General features: G+C 36.4%; 1 protein-coding gene across 6 annotated transcripts in view; it reads right to left on the bottom strand.

Moving 5' to 3' along the window:
- Window positions 1-17,777, bottom strand: part of DLC1 (DLC1 Rho GTPase activating protein) — a 221,605-nt gene extending 203,828 nt beyond the window's left edge. Inside the window, exons 1-4 of one of the 6 annotated variants that reach the window (XM_042052882.1) lie at window positions 16,525-16,956; window positions 5,482-5,619; window positions 3,642-3,718; window positions 267-1,431 (exon numbers count right to left, since the gene is read on the bottom strand). In XM_042052882.1, coding sequence (XP_041908816.1) covers window positions 267-1,319 — 1,053 coding nt within the window. In that variant the 5' untranslated portion in view covers window positions 1,320-1,431; window positions 3,642-3,718; window positions 5,482-5,619; window positions 16,525-16,956. Of the gene's footprint in view, window positions 1-266; window positions 1,432-3,641; window positions 3,719-5,481; window positions 5,620-16,524; window positions 17,024-17,572 lie in introns of those variants that run through there. The other 5 variants (XM_042052883.1, XM_042052884.1, XM_042052891.1 and 2 more) reach the window with 5 other exon arrangements.
- Between the last annotated feature and the right edge of the window lie 246 nt (window positions 17,778-18,023).

The following is an 18,023-nucleotide window of genomic DNA, read 5'->3' as shown; positions in this document are numbered from 1 at the left end:
TATATATAACAATAATATAACAATATAATTAAAGTGAATGTAAGGTACCATCCAGATTCATAGCTCAGCCATTGTCAGACCTTAAAAAAAGCTGCTAAAATTCAGTTGTAGTATAGTGATATGTGTCTTGAAAATGTTTGAACCTGATAAATCAAGTTCAAAAAACAATTCCCTTTTCTCTCCAGTGAATGAGGCACAGTATCACCATCATCAGAAATTGGGGGAAAATATTTGAAAAAAATCTCTGCAGTCTACAAACATCCTACCTTTCTTTTGCGCAGTTTCACTTCATTGTCTGAATATTCGTGTGTGGTCAAATGATTCCTTACATGTAAACACTGAATGTCTTCTGCTGAACTGACATTTGAAAGGCATTTGTTTTCAGGGGCCACTTGAGGTTCTGTGAAACCACTTTCATCCAGACCATTTTCCACTGCCGGGATGCAAGAGCAAGGAGAAGATTGCATAAGGCAGTTGCTGGGTTCCACTGCTGTACAGAGCTGTCCATCACTACTGGTGTATGATTCAGAAGAAATCCCACTCTCTACCACATTACACTCAGACTTTCCAAGGCAGTCTTTGAAAGCATCAGATTTCCGGCGCTGTTGTGCAATTACAGCAGTATGAAGCAGCTGCTTCCCAGACATAATAACTTCTTTCACATTTGGAGAATTGATACAATTTTCTTTCTCTACATCTACTATTTCATTTAAGACTTCATAATTACAAAGCTCCAGGCTTTGGCCAACACTGCCACAAACATCTTTTTTCATCTGCTCTTTAGGAACTGTGTCACATCCAGGTTCCTCACTTATATCTCCACTTATTCCAGATGATTCAGCTGCTTTGTTACCCTCTGTTATTGGTACCATCTTTGTTAAGGAGCCTGCTCCATTTAAGCTGTGCCCTTCATCTGTGGGTTCATTTCCTACAGCAGTGATGTGGTAATTAACACTATCCAGGTTGAGTGCAGAATAGTCATCGTCATCATCAGACACATGGACTAGAGTTTCTGTGCTGGCCTCCAGAAAATGTTCCTCGTCCTCATGGTTATCATTTTCATCCACCTCCTTTGAAACATTTCCCAGTTGCTTTTCAGGGAAGCCAGTTACCTCTCCACTATAGCAGCACTCTGGAAATGAAGCACATTTTTCTTTCCGGTCCACGCTCAAAACCTCATCTTTTTCCATGCTTGTCTGCAAGTTATCAGCTACAAGTCCGTGACGACATGCTGTATTATACTCCACAGACTCTGAAGCCAATCCCATCCACTGGGTCACATGCTCTTCCCAGCTTTTCTTTCTGATTGCTAGAGACATGTCATAACAGTTCAGCAGCAGACTCCAATGTACCTTCCACAGAGGACCAGAGGAGATGTCATGGCTGCTGTGCACTGCTCCAGAGGGAAAGAGAGTTTCATCATTTTAACATCTGCAAGAAATAAAAAAAGACTGTGTTATTGAATCAACTCCAAATAAAAAAAAAGAAAGGGAAGGAACAGTTTAAACAAAAGTGTAAAACAAGATAAGACTGTGGGACCAGAAGGACAGGAATTTAAAAGACTGTTTTGTTTAAAGTTTTAATACTTTTCATACAAAACTTGACGGCACTCATAATTCAGTATAACATTTTTTTCTGATTGCTTTCCAATATGGAGTAAACAAAAATGGTATAAACAGGCATATGGACAAGTAAGTAGCTCCAGAGCCAAAATTTTACAACACCCTTCTCTTAACTGTGTCTCTCATAAGATAATAATTTCAATGGGTATAAATGACATTATAACCTATAGTTGCTTTGCACACAGAGTTACTTTATTTCTTCCTAATCCACAGATACCTGTGGAGTTCAGAATTCTATTTCCCAAAGAGGTAGAGCACAAATTGAGGGTTTTTCCACATTTACCAAATGTATAAACTACTTGTCTTCTGAGTATCTTTGGCCCACTCAGTGGCTCTTATTTTTATTGTTGCTACTCATTCTCTTCAGGCCAAGTTGTAATTATGAGTGTTGCATGAAACTGCAGAGTAAATCAGTTGTTGTGTAGTAACAAAAAAAATTAAATCACAGAATCATAGGTAAGCTTGGTTTTGAAGGGGCCTTTAAAGGTCATGTAGTCCTATTCCCTAAAATACAACAGTAGGAAAACTAATTTAAGCTTTTTGTGTATTTCCTCATTCAAATATATTACAAAATCTGAACCCTGCCATACACTCCTCTTGCTGAATATATTCATGGTCTTCTAATTTAAAGAATGGTGAAAACTCTTATTTAGGACAGGGCTCTCCAGAAGGGTAGCTTGTGAGCCAGCATGGTTGGCTATAGATTTGCTGCTCACCTGGAGTGCCTGGCTCTGCCAGAGGCCACTGTCCCTACCTGGATTTCTATGTGGGGAATTTTCACTGACTGCTGCATTAAGCATTCTGGATGATGGCATTTGAAATACATTAATCTTGTGTCATTGCATGTGTATATCAGCACAAAGAAAATATCTCCTATTAATTTATGAATTATAAAACAAAATTAAGAAGTTCATTGTCAAGGAAGAAAACAAAACTTCTGGCTCATAAAATGCTGGAAGTTCAAGGAGCAGACACTTCTACTTTTCACTCCCTACATAAGAACTGTCAGCACTTAGCATGGATCTGGTTATTGATTTCAGCAATAAAGAAGATTAAGTGGTGAGTTTGTTCTGGGTCATTTCAGTCCACTAAGGCAAATTCTGATTGCCCACCAGGCCACAAAGCTGCCTTGACAAATCACATGCCTGAAGATATAAAAGTATTCATCTTGAAAGAAATGCAGAATTACGCCTGGGCAACTGAACGTCCATAAATTATGTCTTGACAAACTGACTTTCAGGATAGACTTGTACACGGTCCTAGATCTTTAACCTTCTTTTAGGAATGGCAGGCTTCATTTGACATTCACATTTTCCACCTCTGTGGAGACTCTGCTTAAAAAGAACATATATTCATAGAGTATATGATATTCCATGCACAAGTCATTAGTGTGTGGGGGGCTGAGCAAAATGGAAAATAACACACAGAGCCAGGCCAAAAAAAATTATCTGCTTTCAGAGGCAAAATTCAGTAGTAAAAAGTTAATACAATTTTTTAATTCTTTCTTCTTTCTTGGTGGAATATGAGATGAACCCTAAATACCAAAATTTAAAGTAAAATTATTATATAAATTTGCAGCACATTCTTACTTTGATTTAATCTTTATTTCTAAGTGTGTGTGGTCCAAAATTACCAGAGTGAAAAATCAGTAATGACAATATTTTTAAGTTCTGCTGAACCTTTTCCTGGTGGACACTAAAGCCCTTCAAATCAATTAAATTAATTTTGCAGCCACCACCGTGTTTCGTTTTGATCTTTGAAAAGAGGCATGTTTACTAGAAGAGGCTTAATGATTTTTACTGTCCTCCATGAGCAATGTTTGGAGTTGTATCTGGGTGCAACTCATTTGCAGCTTCTCTCTCTCCCCCTACTAGAGAGAAAAGAGCTACTTTAGAGAAAATTAAACATGGTTGCTACAGCCATACAGAGAAATTTCTTACAACAATCAAAAAAGATACTAGAAATGTTAAGGGTAAAAAGCTAAAAAATGCAACTTCCTAATGACCCATGCATCCACACCTAATATTTAGGCCACTCTTTATGTGCAGAAGGCAGGCTTTCAGTGAGTTGATGGGTGTGTGTTAATCTTGCTGTTGCTAAATGGAGTTACAGAAAGGGGAGAACAGATCTGTCACTGGTTTTCATTTTTTGGATGTGGTGAGTTATATTTCATGGGGGATGAAAAACAAATAAATTTTGCTTTAGGAACCTTTGTTTTTTACTTGCATTATCACTCATTTTGGCTGCCTTATAAACTGCAGAAAAATACTAAACAGATGAACATAAAATACTTTGCTTGAAATTCAAGACAAATAAATATATGGCACGGGCACTTTTATTGTTCTCTAACAAATGAGTGTATGTTAGCACTAAATATGAAAATCTACTGTACATATGCCACATCCCCAGGCAGCTTCATCAGCCGTTCCTGAAATCCCCTCATTCCCATCATGCATGAGGGAGCTCAGAGTTTGGTGACAGCATACTTTTCTTCTGCTTCCTCTCCACTTGTCAAAGACTGTGTTAAACAATTCAGCTTAGAAATTATTATCCTGCTCTAATTGCTTGATGCTTGAGGGCTGACAAGAAACTTTCCTTCTTTTCTACGGCTTTATTGAAGACAACCTATTTCCTTTCACTCACATGCAAGCACGTAAGCTGTGGAGGATTCACTGCTCCAGATCTCTGAAAGAGATTCTCTGCCAGACAACAAAATGCACCACCACTTTGCAGAAAAAAGTGTTCCTGCCTTGATCACTGCTGTTTTTGCTATTGCTACTCACCTTTTTCTTGACATGAAGCATGTTTTATCCTCTGAGATATGCCCCTCTCAAGTCCATTTGTACTTTTGCCCAAGGGAAGAAGCATCCCCCTTTCTCACTTTCTATTCTTGCCATGCCACAACTAGAAACCTTTATATCTGATTTCTGCAGAATTTTAAGACAGATGAACCATTATCAGTCTGTTGAAATGCTTTGCAGAGTGAAAAGACCTTTTCTTCTGATCAAAACATCTATCAACATGATACTGGCCACTCAGCTGTTGCTGTAATTCAGACTTATATTTTACTTTCCTTTTCAATAGCACTAAGTTTGGTACTGATTAGTACTATTGACTTTCTGAAGAATAAAAGTTTGAAACAAAAATACAAAGGATAAAACTTCTTCTGGGCAAAATTCCTGCATCCTGCATTTGAATTAAGGAATACTGGCAACATTGACCCAATAGGCAATTCTTGACCTACAGAAAATGAAACTGAGCAGTGGGTTCTCACACTGAAGCAGAAACCCATTCAAGAGCGCTCTATGATGCTTCACATTGTTGTCATTTTAGATGGATTTTGTAATAATTTACTGCCTATCTTCTTTTGCTGTAAAATATAATGTTAATGAAAAGTAAGGTAAACTTTTTTGTTAGTTTATTTTTGGAAACTTTGGGTCTAGTCTCAGAGAAATTAGTTACTTTACAATTGATAAAGCATAAAATGATATGAACTGGTAGGCTCTCATAATTAGACTGTCTAACATTTTCCTTCAATTAGGATTCCTGTGATTTTTTTCTGAAAAACTCATATTAAACTCTTTGCACCAAACTTTCAAAATTCAGACAGAGAATTGTCTTTTATCTCATGAAATTCCATTTATTTCTTTATCTCATGAAATTCCATTCAGATTTGGCTGTGCTACACATTTTTCAAGATACATTTTACCTTCTCTTGCTTCCCTCCTCAAGGAAAAATGCCAGTCTACGAGAACTATCCTTAGACCCAATACTCTGACTGACACCTGAGAAAGTGGTGAAAGCTGCAGTAGGAAGAACTAAGTCTTGGAGCTAGAGTGAGAATGGAAAGGACACATACCTTGAATGTCTGGAAGTGTCAGAGCAGCTTCCCTTCTGGGGCTAATCCCAGTTACAAGCGTGTGGAGGCAGAAGCACACAACCAGGGCTCTGGTCCTACATCTTTTCCCTCAGCCTTCCAGGACACAGGAGTGGATTCCTGTTTTTCCCAGAGTGGAAGAAAGAGATAAGGAGAGAAACATGGAGCCATGCAGCAATAGCAGCCACCACACAAGCTGAGGCAGTGAACCCCAAGCCATTAGGAAGGAGGGGCTATGGCAAAAGTAGGCCTAAATAAGACACCACTGTGCGGGGCACTTGGCGGCATCCCTGTATGGCTAACACAAGCACTGCCACTGACCCAGGTGTGATATCCCTGCTGCCTCCACCTATTAATTTTCTCTGCTTTCAAACTCTGAGTTCTCACACACAGGCCCCAATTTGTGATTTCTCTATTTTTGTTTTGCCTCTGATTCTTTTACACAGAGTTCTTTTACACAGAGTTCGGATTAAAATGCAGGAGATGCCAGGCTTTTCTTCTAATTGGTGTTTATGAATTCTTATCTATGGCATAGCTGCACAGAGTGTGCCTCTAGGTTAAAAAGGTAGAAAATGGCCCCGAGTTCTAACTTCCAAGGCCTTTTAAGGGCCAAATTACCCAATTATGGAATGGCAACTAATTTGTTTTTACTTATAACCCAATAACTAAACATTCATGTTCCACACTGAGGGTTTTTTGAACCAATACCAAAACCACCAGATTTGTGAAGAAGAAGGAGGAAAAAGAAGAAGAACTAATCCACACCCCAAATTCTCCATCTTGTTACTAAATCCCATAAACCTAATTGTCTACATCTCTACATGTTCCACCCAGTGACATAACTTTAATTACACAGCAACAACCTCAGTGTTATCACACAATTTGGGAAGCCTTTCCCAAGGCTTCAGGTCAAATGCAGTGTCTTTCTGAGGATCACTGTCTATCAGCACTGAAAGACTGAAATTCTCTGAACTCGGGGTTCCAAAATCCACCAGTTCCTCCATACTGACAATTCATTTCATCATACGCAACCTCCACACTGCAATAAATAGAAAAGCTTTGGAAGGGAGAAAGTTGCAGAGAATATAGGACAGTTTATGAAGTCTGTGGCAGGAAAGTTTCTGAGAGGGCAACCCAGTGAGTACAGCCCTACCATCATGCCAGCGGAATTAAATTTTTGCTAATGTTTTACATGGGATGCAAATCTTTTCTTTTAAAAAAATTAAAAAGGCGAAGCATTAGCTTATGAACGTAAACAAAGATGAAAGACTGTTTCATTACATTTTTTACATAGCAGGAATATGTAAGCAATGGAGATCAAGCAGAAATATTTATTTTGTTATCATTATTTTATCTTCATTGGTCTGTGACCCCAGTCAGCAAACTTTGTTTAAGGAAGTCTAAGTGAACAGGATCTGTTTCCTATAAACTCATCTCCCATCTTCATGGTCTGGCTTGCATACAGTGCTTTCAGTAACTCCATACCAATCTCTGAGACAGAATGTTGTTTACAAATAATTTGAGATAAAACATAAGCCTCTAGGTCTTCACTCAGCTATTTATTTTAAAAGATCTCCTGTTTTTAAAATGCAATCCTTCATTTTCTTATTTTCTGGACATAGACCACCTTTTGGATTTCACTGAAGTGGAGGCTCACCTTCCCTGTAGTTTCTATAAAAGTAGCATTTGTAGTGCAGGGTTTTAGACCATGCTAGAGTCTGCTGTCCTAGGGTAGAAATATAAGGATCATTTGTTGTGGGGTATTAATCTAGTGAATACCAGATTCATTTTTTCCTGATTTCTTTAATATGTAAAATCAAATGCTAAAACCTGTTTGAACTAATAATTATTTTAAAAATATGTACAACTTTATTCTAAAAGTCAGAAAAAGCATAGTACTCTTAAAAGAAATATGTTTTCAGAATGAAATAATAAAACAATTTAAAACTTTTATATAACTTTTTAATGGTCAGGTTTGCATGTGTATGCACGTGATGCACTTATAAAAATGTGAACACAGACTAGTAATATAGGTGTTACTAATTTTTGTACAGATAAGCACAAACACATCCCAGTAGTGTCCTTTCATGAGATATTGTCCTTTTCTTTGATGAGATGTTACTGTTGGTTTCCAGCCATGAATCAGTGGACAGAAATTGAAGCAAATAGTTCTAAGTGCGGCGTCCAAACATTCCTTCCAGCATAGCCTACCATATAGGATTTTAAAATTGCTGCCCAGCTATAGATCACAACTGCTAACTGCTCCCTGATAAGTTTGAGGAACCAACTCATATTGAAACATCTATCAGATGAGTTTCCAGGGCAAGAAAATAAAGTGATCAGGAACCAAATGTTAGAATTGCATAACAGTACTCAAACAAAATATTACTGAACTTGTAACTCTGAAAGGTACTGAAGTTACCCTCTTTGAACACAGCAATGAAAGGGGAGACACATGTCTAGAGGGCAAATCTGGGGAACTGCAAGAAGGATTTTCTTCCAAGCCAATTGCAAATGCCTTTGGGGTCAGAGATGAGATTTATTTGAGGGAGAGCCAGAGAGACAGAAGGCATCCTGAGCAGGGATCAGAGTAGGTGTGGGAAGTACAGCCTTTCTAGGATAAGAGACTTTTTCCACTCTTTTTCTTCTGATCATAAAAAGGAATACAAAGCAGAGGGATTTCTGGCCCTCAAATCCCCATCTCCCTACTGGGCCTCATGAGTGGTATCTCCACAGAGTGAGAAGGTGGGAGAAACCAGGGGAGTTGCTCTGCACACTTAGCCTTGGGATGCTGTGAGCAATGACTGGATGCAACAATAGCTGGTTTAAAATCAAATCAAAAAAAGACCACTTGGTTGTGAACTACATACTTGCAAATCTGATTTCCATATGCAGTCAATTGGCTAAAAAATCTAGTTAATAATGAAAATAAAAATTTTAAAAATTAAAAGTGAGAATATGTGTTTTATTTATTTTTAGAGAAATAGGGAGATTATTAATAGTTTTGTGAAGGCAGGTATTAAAACCTGTGTTATTTAGATCATTCAGAAAAAGAAAAGTAATGAAGTGATGAAACTTGCTAATTTCACCAATTTGCAATGGAGAACTAGGAGATAAAACTGCATATAAACCCTCTGTTACTAAATAAAATGGCATGCAGTGATTAAAAAAAATACTTCAAATTGTAAATGCATATTAAAAGTCTCTATTTTATCTTCTACCAATCAGGAAAACAAACTCAAAACTAAGTCACTGGTTGTTAATCAGCAACTGAATTTCAAGCTCAGTGAAAATTAGAAAATATGTAGCACGATAGGCAAAAGAGAGGCTCAGCATACAGTGGCATAATAAAAATTATTTTCCAAATTCTCATTACGCAATGAACTAAAAACTATATGTAATTATAGTAATTTCATATCAGAAGGAAAAATAGAGTAGGAAGACATATAGCAAAAAACAATAGAAAGGATTAAAAGTATGGTATAGCTTCTGCCTGAAGAGCCATGAAGTATGTGAATGTTTCCTGTCTGGGAAAGAGAGGATTTAGAACCATATAAAAATCAACAGTATCATGAAGAAGGAGAACATTTATTCATTTTGCCTCATACTACAGGAATTTGCATAAGTCCAAAGTAGAAATAGAAAAAAGAAATATCAAAACAGAACCAAGATTTTTTTTTGCTTGTGCATGTAAGTAAATAGAAGCTATAATGTGCAGTAAATATAAATCATACTGCAAAAAGTTTGTTATTTCTGATGTAAGAAATACCACACAAGAAGTTAATCAAGCCATGTACCTGAAATCATTCTTCTCACTTGATAAGGTTTTCCTTTCCTTCAGGCATCAGTTTCATGACCACTTTAGCAAACTATTTTCTTCTCTTCTTTACACATTCTGACATATGTCATAAATGCTCATTATAGTTCACCATCAGTAAATGCCTAATACACTTAAGGTTGTTAACATCCTTCCTTTGGAAGATATTTAACGTGTTACAAAAACTGTGATACTTCCAGCAATGTTATAAGCCCTCAATACATTAAACATCACAAAATGTAAAATCAAGTTGGCAAGTTGTTCATTCAGAGACTTCAAAAGTCTTGCTAGTTTAGTGAAAATATTTTTGGCTCCTAAGATATGAGCCTAAACTTTGTCAATATGCCTTAATGTATAGGTAGCAAACATAAACCATCATGGAGTTCTTTTATTTTCTCTTCCTCAAAAATCAGCTGCATTACCAGTGCTCATCACCATAAAATGAAGAGCTTTCACTTGTAGCCAACATGTGATTGCAGTGGGTTTTAGGTTGGTTGTATTTGGATTTGGTTAATTTCCAGTGCTGAGCCTCAGATTAGCTGAGGCTCTTCCTCAAGTATGAGAAAGGGGAAATGACTGTGTCCAAACTGATCCACAGTTAATCCAGGCTTACTAAAGATGTATATTGTTTAAAACAAATTTAATTATCAAATCAAAACCAATTAAACACAATATTTAAAATACTCAACTTTCTGTTTCTGTCCTATTTTGAATAGTCAATAAAAGAGTCAAATACTATTTTCTCAAGTATTTATAGCACAATGATACCACTTTACTGTAATTTTGTTAGTGACATTTTAATACCTTAATAATCAGCATTAAAGTATTTTTAGCAGTTATGAACATCCATCTCCTTCACCATCACACATCATTCCAAAGTGACAACAGCCATCAAATTTATAACTGCCCAATAGAAAGTAAAAATGTGTTAAGCCAAAAAATAATTTCTAGCATAGACTTTTTAAGAAGAAAATCAGAGCCTTCTAGAAATTCTGATCTGTGAGTCTGCTGGTCTTCAAAATTTAGTAGTGTAAAAGCTATTCTAGATACTGTCTTGATTCTATAATATGAATGTCTGTAATATGATTCTGTAATATGAATGTTTCTTTGTAATAAAAGTAATCTGAGGTGTAAAGGTTTAAAATCTTCTTTTTCCATAGGAGGTCTATGTGGAAAATTCATCGCTCTTCCAATCCTCCCCCCAAATCATTTTGCCTCTCCATTCCAGAGAACAGAAAAGATAACATAATTGATGGCTTCCTTACACCTCCTGGTTTTACCAGAAACATCTTGAAAAGAAATGAAATGAGAAAATGTCATCCCATGGGACATGGCAACCCAGAAAACAGTAGCTATTATTTTGGTCCTGAATTAGGGAAATGTTTTTCCACAAATATTTCACCTCTTTTGCCAAAATAGAAGACATTTCATTTTCTAGCCAACTCTAGTGAAAAACTAATCTTTTAGGTACAGGAGGTGTTTTTGAAAGCAATATAAATTGACCAGATTGTATTCCTGCTGCCTTTTAGATTTAAGGTTCTAGTGTGGTGTTTCTATTTAAAAAAAAGTTGCTGGTGCTCATTATAACCATGAGCTATGAAATCTCTGTAGTATGAGGCACTTTTGGCAAAGAGCCTCCTTGCTGTAGGGGGCCTGTTTTCAGTCCTGGTGTAAATACAACAAAAAAATATTTTTGAGACAATTGTGCCTATATTTTATATATAAAGATCTGAAAATTATTTTCTCCCATTGAGAAAGACAAATATTTTATCATTGAGAGTCTACAGAGACTGACTACTGAGATGACTGCTTTTTGGTGGGAATGAACCATTAGCAGAATCACTTGGAATCCCATTTTGTTGCACCTGTTAAAAAGTACCAAGAGCAAAATGAGCAAGTATTTCCGGAATGTAGCTGAAAGTCTGAAAAGCAAAAATTATTCAAAATGGCAGCTGTACCACTATTTCTTTGAAACTAGAGAGAGAAATAACATATAATGTACACAGAGTGCTTTGTAAATGCACTGGAGGACTTAATTAAATCCACTTTCTCCAAGGAAGGGAATGTAAAAATTTAATTTATCCTCCTGTTGGGTGAAATTGGGAGGAAAAAAGTCTGCATTAGAACCTAACCCTGAAATTGACTATTTTTCATTACAATATTCTTATTTTGGAATTCAGGAAACCTGTCTGTCAAAGTACTTTTATAAAGTGTGTTTATCTCACCTCCATATCCCCTTTCTCTCTGCCTCTCAAAGGCATAATGTGGATATGACTGCTATAGTCAATAGACATTCTCCACAGTATTTTCCAGAGTGCCTCAAATCCAAACTCATCAGCCAGTCTCCTGATTTTATAATGATACTCTCCTACTCAGCATCTGTAGCCTGCCTGGAAAGATATGCTCAGCCCTGGAAATTGCTGTTTCTGGGTACATAACTACAGGAAAAATAAAACAGATGACTTGTGAGCTCACATGGAGATTTTCCCTCAATTTTAAAACTAACTCAGATCTATTTCCTTTACCAGCTACCAATTCTCTCACAACATGCAAAAGCTTTTTAGAAATCTTTATATCCAATATGGTATATCCAGTTAGGCTGGCAGAGACTCAATATTTGGAAGTTGTGAATGACATCCTCACATAGGCATTTGATGGTACTAGAGTGTAAAATTGTTTCTGTATATGGAATCCTCAAAGCCCAAGTTTTGCAGTGGAGGATACAACTCTTAGAGACCATCCTTTCAGCAAAAACTTCTCCTTTTAGTTGTTATTATTGAAATACTAATTTTTTGTAGTAAAATGTTATTTAGTTGAAAGCTGTCAACTCTCTCTGATAAAGCAGTGTTAACTGAAGATAAAAAATTCAAGCAAAATGAAAAGTGATATCTCCATTTAGCTGCAGACAAAAAATCTGTGATGAATTTAACAGTACAACTTCCAGTGTGCTGAGCCTCTCAGTACTACCCAGAAGTGCATGGTTAAGTGCTCCAGACTGAAAAAGAGAATCCAAATTAAGTTCTCATTGCCCATTGCATGTCCGTGTTATGTATCAGAAAATTCATGAGTAGGTCAAAAAAAAGCTCATACTTTGTTACAGTCTTAGCAAACATGCTAATAATACAATATTAAGTTTATGAATGCTCCTTAAGAAGGTGAAGTTATACAGCTTTAATAATGTAACCCTGATTGCTTTGGCCTGGCGAATTTGTCACCGGTTCCTCTTGCCCCTTCCATTTTCTTTTAACTCCCTTAGCAGAACAACACTTTGCAACAATCCTCCATTCTACTCCAGATTTTCCTCACTTCTTAGTCTAATGATTACTTCAAACTCACCATCGACTCCCTCTTATCCCAAAATTTTGTATGATAAGACAAACCTTCCACAAGTACCATGATGTTCAACTTGGAACATTTATTTGTTCCGGCATTAAAGAGTATTTGTAGTGATTTGGTCCTATTGTGAAACTCTCACCAATAAGACCTATTTACCCTGGAAACTCTAGAACTGATAAAGAGTGAGCAAGAGGGTGGGAGAACCAGTAGACATTCAGAATTAAGACAATTGTTTACAAAATTTCCTAAAGTTCAAGGGCATTTCATCTAAACCTAATAGATTTTGGCACAGGGTACAATGGAATAACCAACAGGAAGTACCACCAACCACTGTAAGAAAAAGAAGAGCCTAGATGAAAGTGAAGGCTGGAAATAAAGAGTACATCATATGAGTGAAATTGGTTTTGATGATACACACAGCCTAAGGCAAACCTTTGCATTTGGGTTCAGTGACTGAGGTACAATATGCCAGAGATAAAACTCTGGGCATTGCTAATTTCAACAGAAATGATTTTTCTCATCAAAGAGAAACTCCCAGCTATGGTAATAGTGGATCTGAAATTGTCTACCAACAGACTGCTCTTAAATAAGTATACTGAAAGTACCTGAAAGCATCAACAAATATCAGTGGTGAAATATGATATAAAACATACTGAAATTCCCTAACTATTGTAGTTATTACAATAAAATAATGTTCACATACAGTATACGTAGGATTTACATGTGAAAATTCTATATAATTTTGGTTTGGGGTACAATTTATGCATATATATACATATGCATATGTATACATGCATGTACACATATGTATACACACATATATTAAAAAACCCCTGTGTATCCAGCCAGTCTTAAAGTCCTTACCAGGAATTCACAGTGATCATCATCTTTGGATGACACATTTAAAGCCCTAATGGACAAGGACCTGAGCAACTTTCTCTAGTTGACCCCACTTTGAATGACATGTTGGATCAGAGACCTCAAAAGGCTCTCTCCTAATAGGAAGGAAATCAAGATCTAACACTTCTGGATATGCTATTTCAATTGTTCTGGCCCATGTGTTACTCTGGTTTTGTCTTTTTGCTTTTTCTTTTGTAAAAAGAACAGAACACCAACAAACCCCCCATACTTCATTTTTTTTCTGCAGACAAACAAACAATAGAAAAAGGAACCAGATGAATAAAAGAAAAAAGGACAAATTAAAATATATCTTCTTTTTGAGAAAAGAGAAAACCATTTGTAAATTCCCTTCCTCCTTCTGCTACTGACCTCTTCAGGGAAGCTTTACAACAAAGAAGGTACATTCCAGCAAAAAAATTCATGCTAAGAATAGCAGAAAACTATCATATAAAATGTGCCTTGATACTACTGACAATCAAGAAAAATAAAAGTTAAGTAAATTCTGAGACTTATGAAAAAGAAAAAGAGGAATCCCCTGATTGTTCCATCTATAATTTTTAAAGTATAATTTTTAAATTGATTTTAAGATCATCAATTTAAAAGAATTACTACAAGCCTTGCCTCTTTAAAAACTGCGCAGCCAAGCTGTTGTCTTCACTTTTAATTTTCTTTTAGGAGGGATTGCTTTGTGTTACAAGGGTCTTTGTGAATTAGGCCTAAATATACAGACTTTTTTTTCCAGTGCTCTGATTATGGAATTTTGCATGAAGGTCAACAGGTACAAGGTTCAAAAGAAAATAAGTTCGCAGGCACAAAAAATTATGGTGAAGAAAAGCTTTTGAATAATTCCTATTACATGGATGTAACCATTTGCATAAATTTTTCTCAAGGCTGCAGACATAAATTAATGTCTTCCTTCAAGGGAGTCATTTGATACAACTACCTGGGCTATTTTCTTGTTTCAAATAAAGAACGTTAACATTTCTGAGGGAGCAGAGCAAGTTCAAAAAACTCTAGATGCTCATTTTCCATGTTTATTATTGCTATATATCTATAAAATAATTTTCAGAGGCTTTTTAGACTGTAAGTTTTCTGTGAATCCTTTTTCTTGAGAAACATATCTTAAAAAAGCAAAACAAGGTTAGTATAACAGAGAAGTTAGACTAAGTAGAACCAGAAGCTGAACAGTAATGTCTCTCCAGGACTTTTATTTAAATCTTCTAAATCAAAAACACAGGCATCTATCAGTGCTATATTTTCTTATAGTCTACAAGGAACTTCAGAGTTTAATGAGAAAATACTTTCTGGGTTCTATTCTGTTGTCCACCCTGTAGTTCAACTGCCTCAGGTGTCAAGTATTTTCATCTGCAAGTGAGGTCAGATGAGGTCATTATGTGCTTTAGAACCCAGAAGTGGTGCTGCAGAAGAGAACTGCTTGATAGGGAATACTTTCTTCTGTTTAACTGGAGTAGTCACAAATATGAAATACGTGCACATGTACTTGCAGCAGCAACTATGGGAACACAGTGCAGTAAAAGCCACTAAAGCTAAATCCTTTGAGACATCAATGTTCCAGCACAAATTTCACGTGAGTGACGAAAGGATCCAGTCAAGTCAAATTCCTCTCAACTTCTCGGTCCCACCACTCACATACCACAGCTCTCCCAGACCAGAACAGCTAACTGGAGAAGACTTGTCCATAAGCAAATAAGTGATTGTGATGTTAAAATTCACCCCAGAATATACTCAGGAACAATTTACTGCCTACTGGTTGTTCCCTGTCCAGTTCAGATGCATTCCATTCCCAACCCAGTGTCAATTCTGAACACACTGAGCTTTCTTCCCACAAATGGCAGTAAAGTGTACAATTCTCAGTCTATTGCAGAGGAGATATTTGACCCCATTCTGGAATATCTACTGCTCCTTCATGTCCTTTCACACCACAAAGTCATTTCTTTACACACCAATCATTTTGAAAATTGGTAAAAGCACAGTTGAAAGATTCTTGAAATACATGAACGGATGACTTCTATTTTGTTACCTATCTGGCCAATAACTATATGGAGCTCTACTGATGAACATAAGAAATAAAGGAAGAAAGAAAGAATTTTTCAGGTTACATATAAGCAACAATTTTCAGGGAGACAAAGAATGATGTATAGATTGACATGAAAAATGCTTCTCATATCCATACAATTTAATAATTAAATTACAATTTTACATAAAATATGCATGCATACACATATCACTGAAAGATACTATCCTGATTATCTCCCTAAACTCCTTAACAACAGATTCTTGTTATTTTTATTAGTTACATGTTTACTAGGTTAAGGAAAAACAGAGTAAATCCATACATCCTCCCGAAAATGATAGTCAGCTGACATTTACTGAATCTTACTTTACCTCTTCTAAATGCTAGCACAGCACAGAGCAATCTGTGTATTCAATCATACGTTACTAAAAATAACCTAATTTAGCTAAAGCCAACAAATAAACTCCAGAATTTCAGATTTAGAGTCTACATCTTTAAGACCATATCGTCACTTCTACTACAAATTTCACCTAGGACTGAGAAAAGGCTAGAGACCAAGCCCAGCAGAGGCATAACTGATTTATCTACCTAAAACAGTCTTCATCATCATTACCGCTGGAGTGGAGGGAAGGGAAGGTGGGGAGAGAGAAAAAAACATAGCCCTAAATGCCCTCCCTGTTGTTAAATGAGGTGAAAAAACAAATTGCTCACACATCTAACTTTCCTATTTAATGTACATTAAAAAATATGCAAGCAAGACCATACAGCTCTATTTATACAAGAATGTAAATAAAGTGCAGCATTTCAAGCATATATTTAAAAGATGAAGAAAAATAAACATGAATTTTTTTTTTTATAGGTCTGACATATTTTGATAAACAGAGTTTTCACAGTTTACAACTAAATGTATATTTTTAAAGATTACAAATTTTTTTACCTCGAGTTCTAGTGCTGAGATCCTGAACGCAGAACACTCCAGAGCTGGATACTGCTTGTTTTTTTTCTGAGTTTTTTCTTTTTTTTTTCTCTTTTTCTCTTTTTCTTTTTTTAAAAAAAATTTGGTAGTTTAAAGTACAGAAAGATTCCAAGACAGCCTTACCTAGATGAAGAGAATCAGGAATTCAGACATGACCTCCCTAAAATCTGTGGTCAATAGAAGAAGAAAAAAAAACCCAAACAAGAAAACGAAGAAGCAAACAAACAAACAAAAGAGCCCAGTCCCAGCTAGCTCCTGCTAGCATAAAAGTTCAGATTTCGCTACTGAGATCATTGCTCTATTCTAAGCAGTTTTGCTCATTGTGTGATTCTAACAAAAACACCCTCTGCAGCTGGAGGGAGCCTTAGCTAAGCACGAGCCTGTCGAGCTTTTCCCAGTGACTTCTGTCTACTAAATTCAGACTGATGTTTTGTGAAAGGGGCCTCAACAACCAGGCCCAGATTGCCTGAAAAGTATTTCCTGCCTTTGAGAGAGAGAGGGAGAGAGAGACAGCGAGCCTGCCTGCCTGCGCCAGGGAGAGAGCACAGAAATGGAGGGAAAAGAAAAAGACAAGACTGAGTGTTTCAAGGCAGTTAGCTTTATACACTGCTGGGCTATTTCTTCCAAAGAAGAAAATCTGTACTACAGCTACATAATGTAAAAATGCTTTTAAACCTCTCCCACCTGGATTTTTCGTTTAAAAAAATACTTTATGCAACTCTAATGCTCATGCAAAGGTAACAGTTATGCAGAACAACATGAGAACATTTCTGAAACACCTGGTCTTTGACATCAGGTAGTGAGAAAAATGGTCTAAACTCAATTAACACATCACAGTGACAAAAGTCTAACACTATTCTGTCAGGCAAATATACACAGTTAGATAGATTCCATCTAAATGCATATGCTAAAATCGTGTTCCTACTCAAGAGAATAAGCTGGATCTGAGCAAACAAATGCTACAGTTTAAATACAGTCATATTGCAGGCAGTGGAATATGTTGCTTTACCTCTTTTGAGAATCCTCCAGAGTCACACAAATCCAGCTCTGCAAAAGCAAAAGGACAGACTCCATCTTGATCATATTAGTATTTTGCTGACATAAAACACTTGTAACTACTTCGTTCCAGTTTGACAGGGTGCCTGAATCATGTCTCCAGTGTAACCCACAGCATCTACATCCTTTGCTCTACACAAATTTAGTGAATATCGTCTGTTTATCTTTTCTGCTTTCTTCTGCCTTCTCTGAATGACTTCCTCTTAGCTGTTCCAGCCTGAGAACTTGGATTACCATTTGGTTTTGATTAAAACCAGACGGACAGCTCCGTGGAAGTTTCAGGGTAAGCTAATGGAAATTACTAGTATGGCTTTAATTAGTGTATTTATTAGTAATAAATATTAGCTATTCACATAACAAATTCTACTAATAAACACATGCAAACCCCCATCTTTGGCCACTGG

The sequence above is a fragment of the Corvus kubaryi genome, unplaced genomic scaffold (assembly GCF_017639235.1).
Source record: "Corvus kubaryi isolate FWS band 111438036 unplaced genomic scaffold, C.kubaryi_AGA036_p1.0 split1-131, whole genome shotgun sequence".
NCBI lineage: Eukaryota > Metazoa > Chordata > Aves > Passeriformes > Corvidae > Corvus > Corvus kubaryi.
Note: the sequence above shows the minus strand (reverse complement) of the source record. Positions and strands in the feature narration are given on the sequence as shown.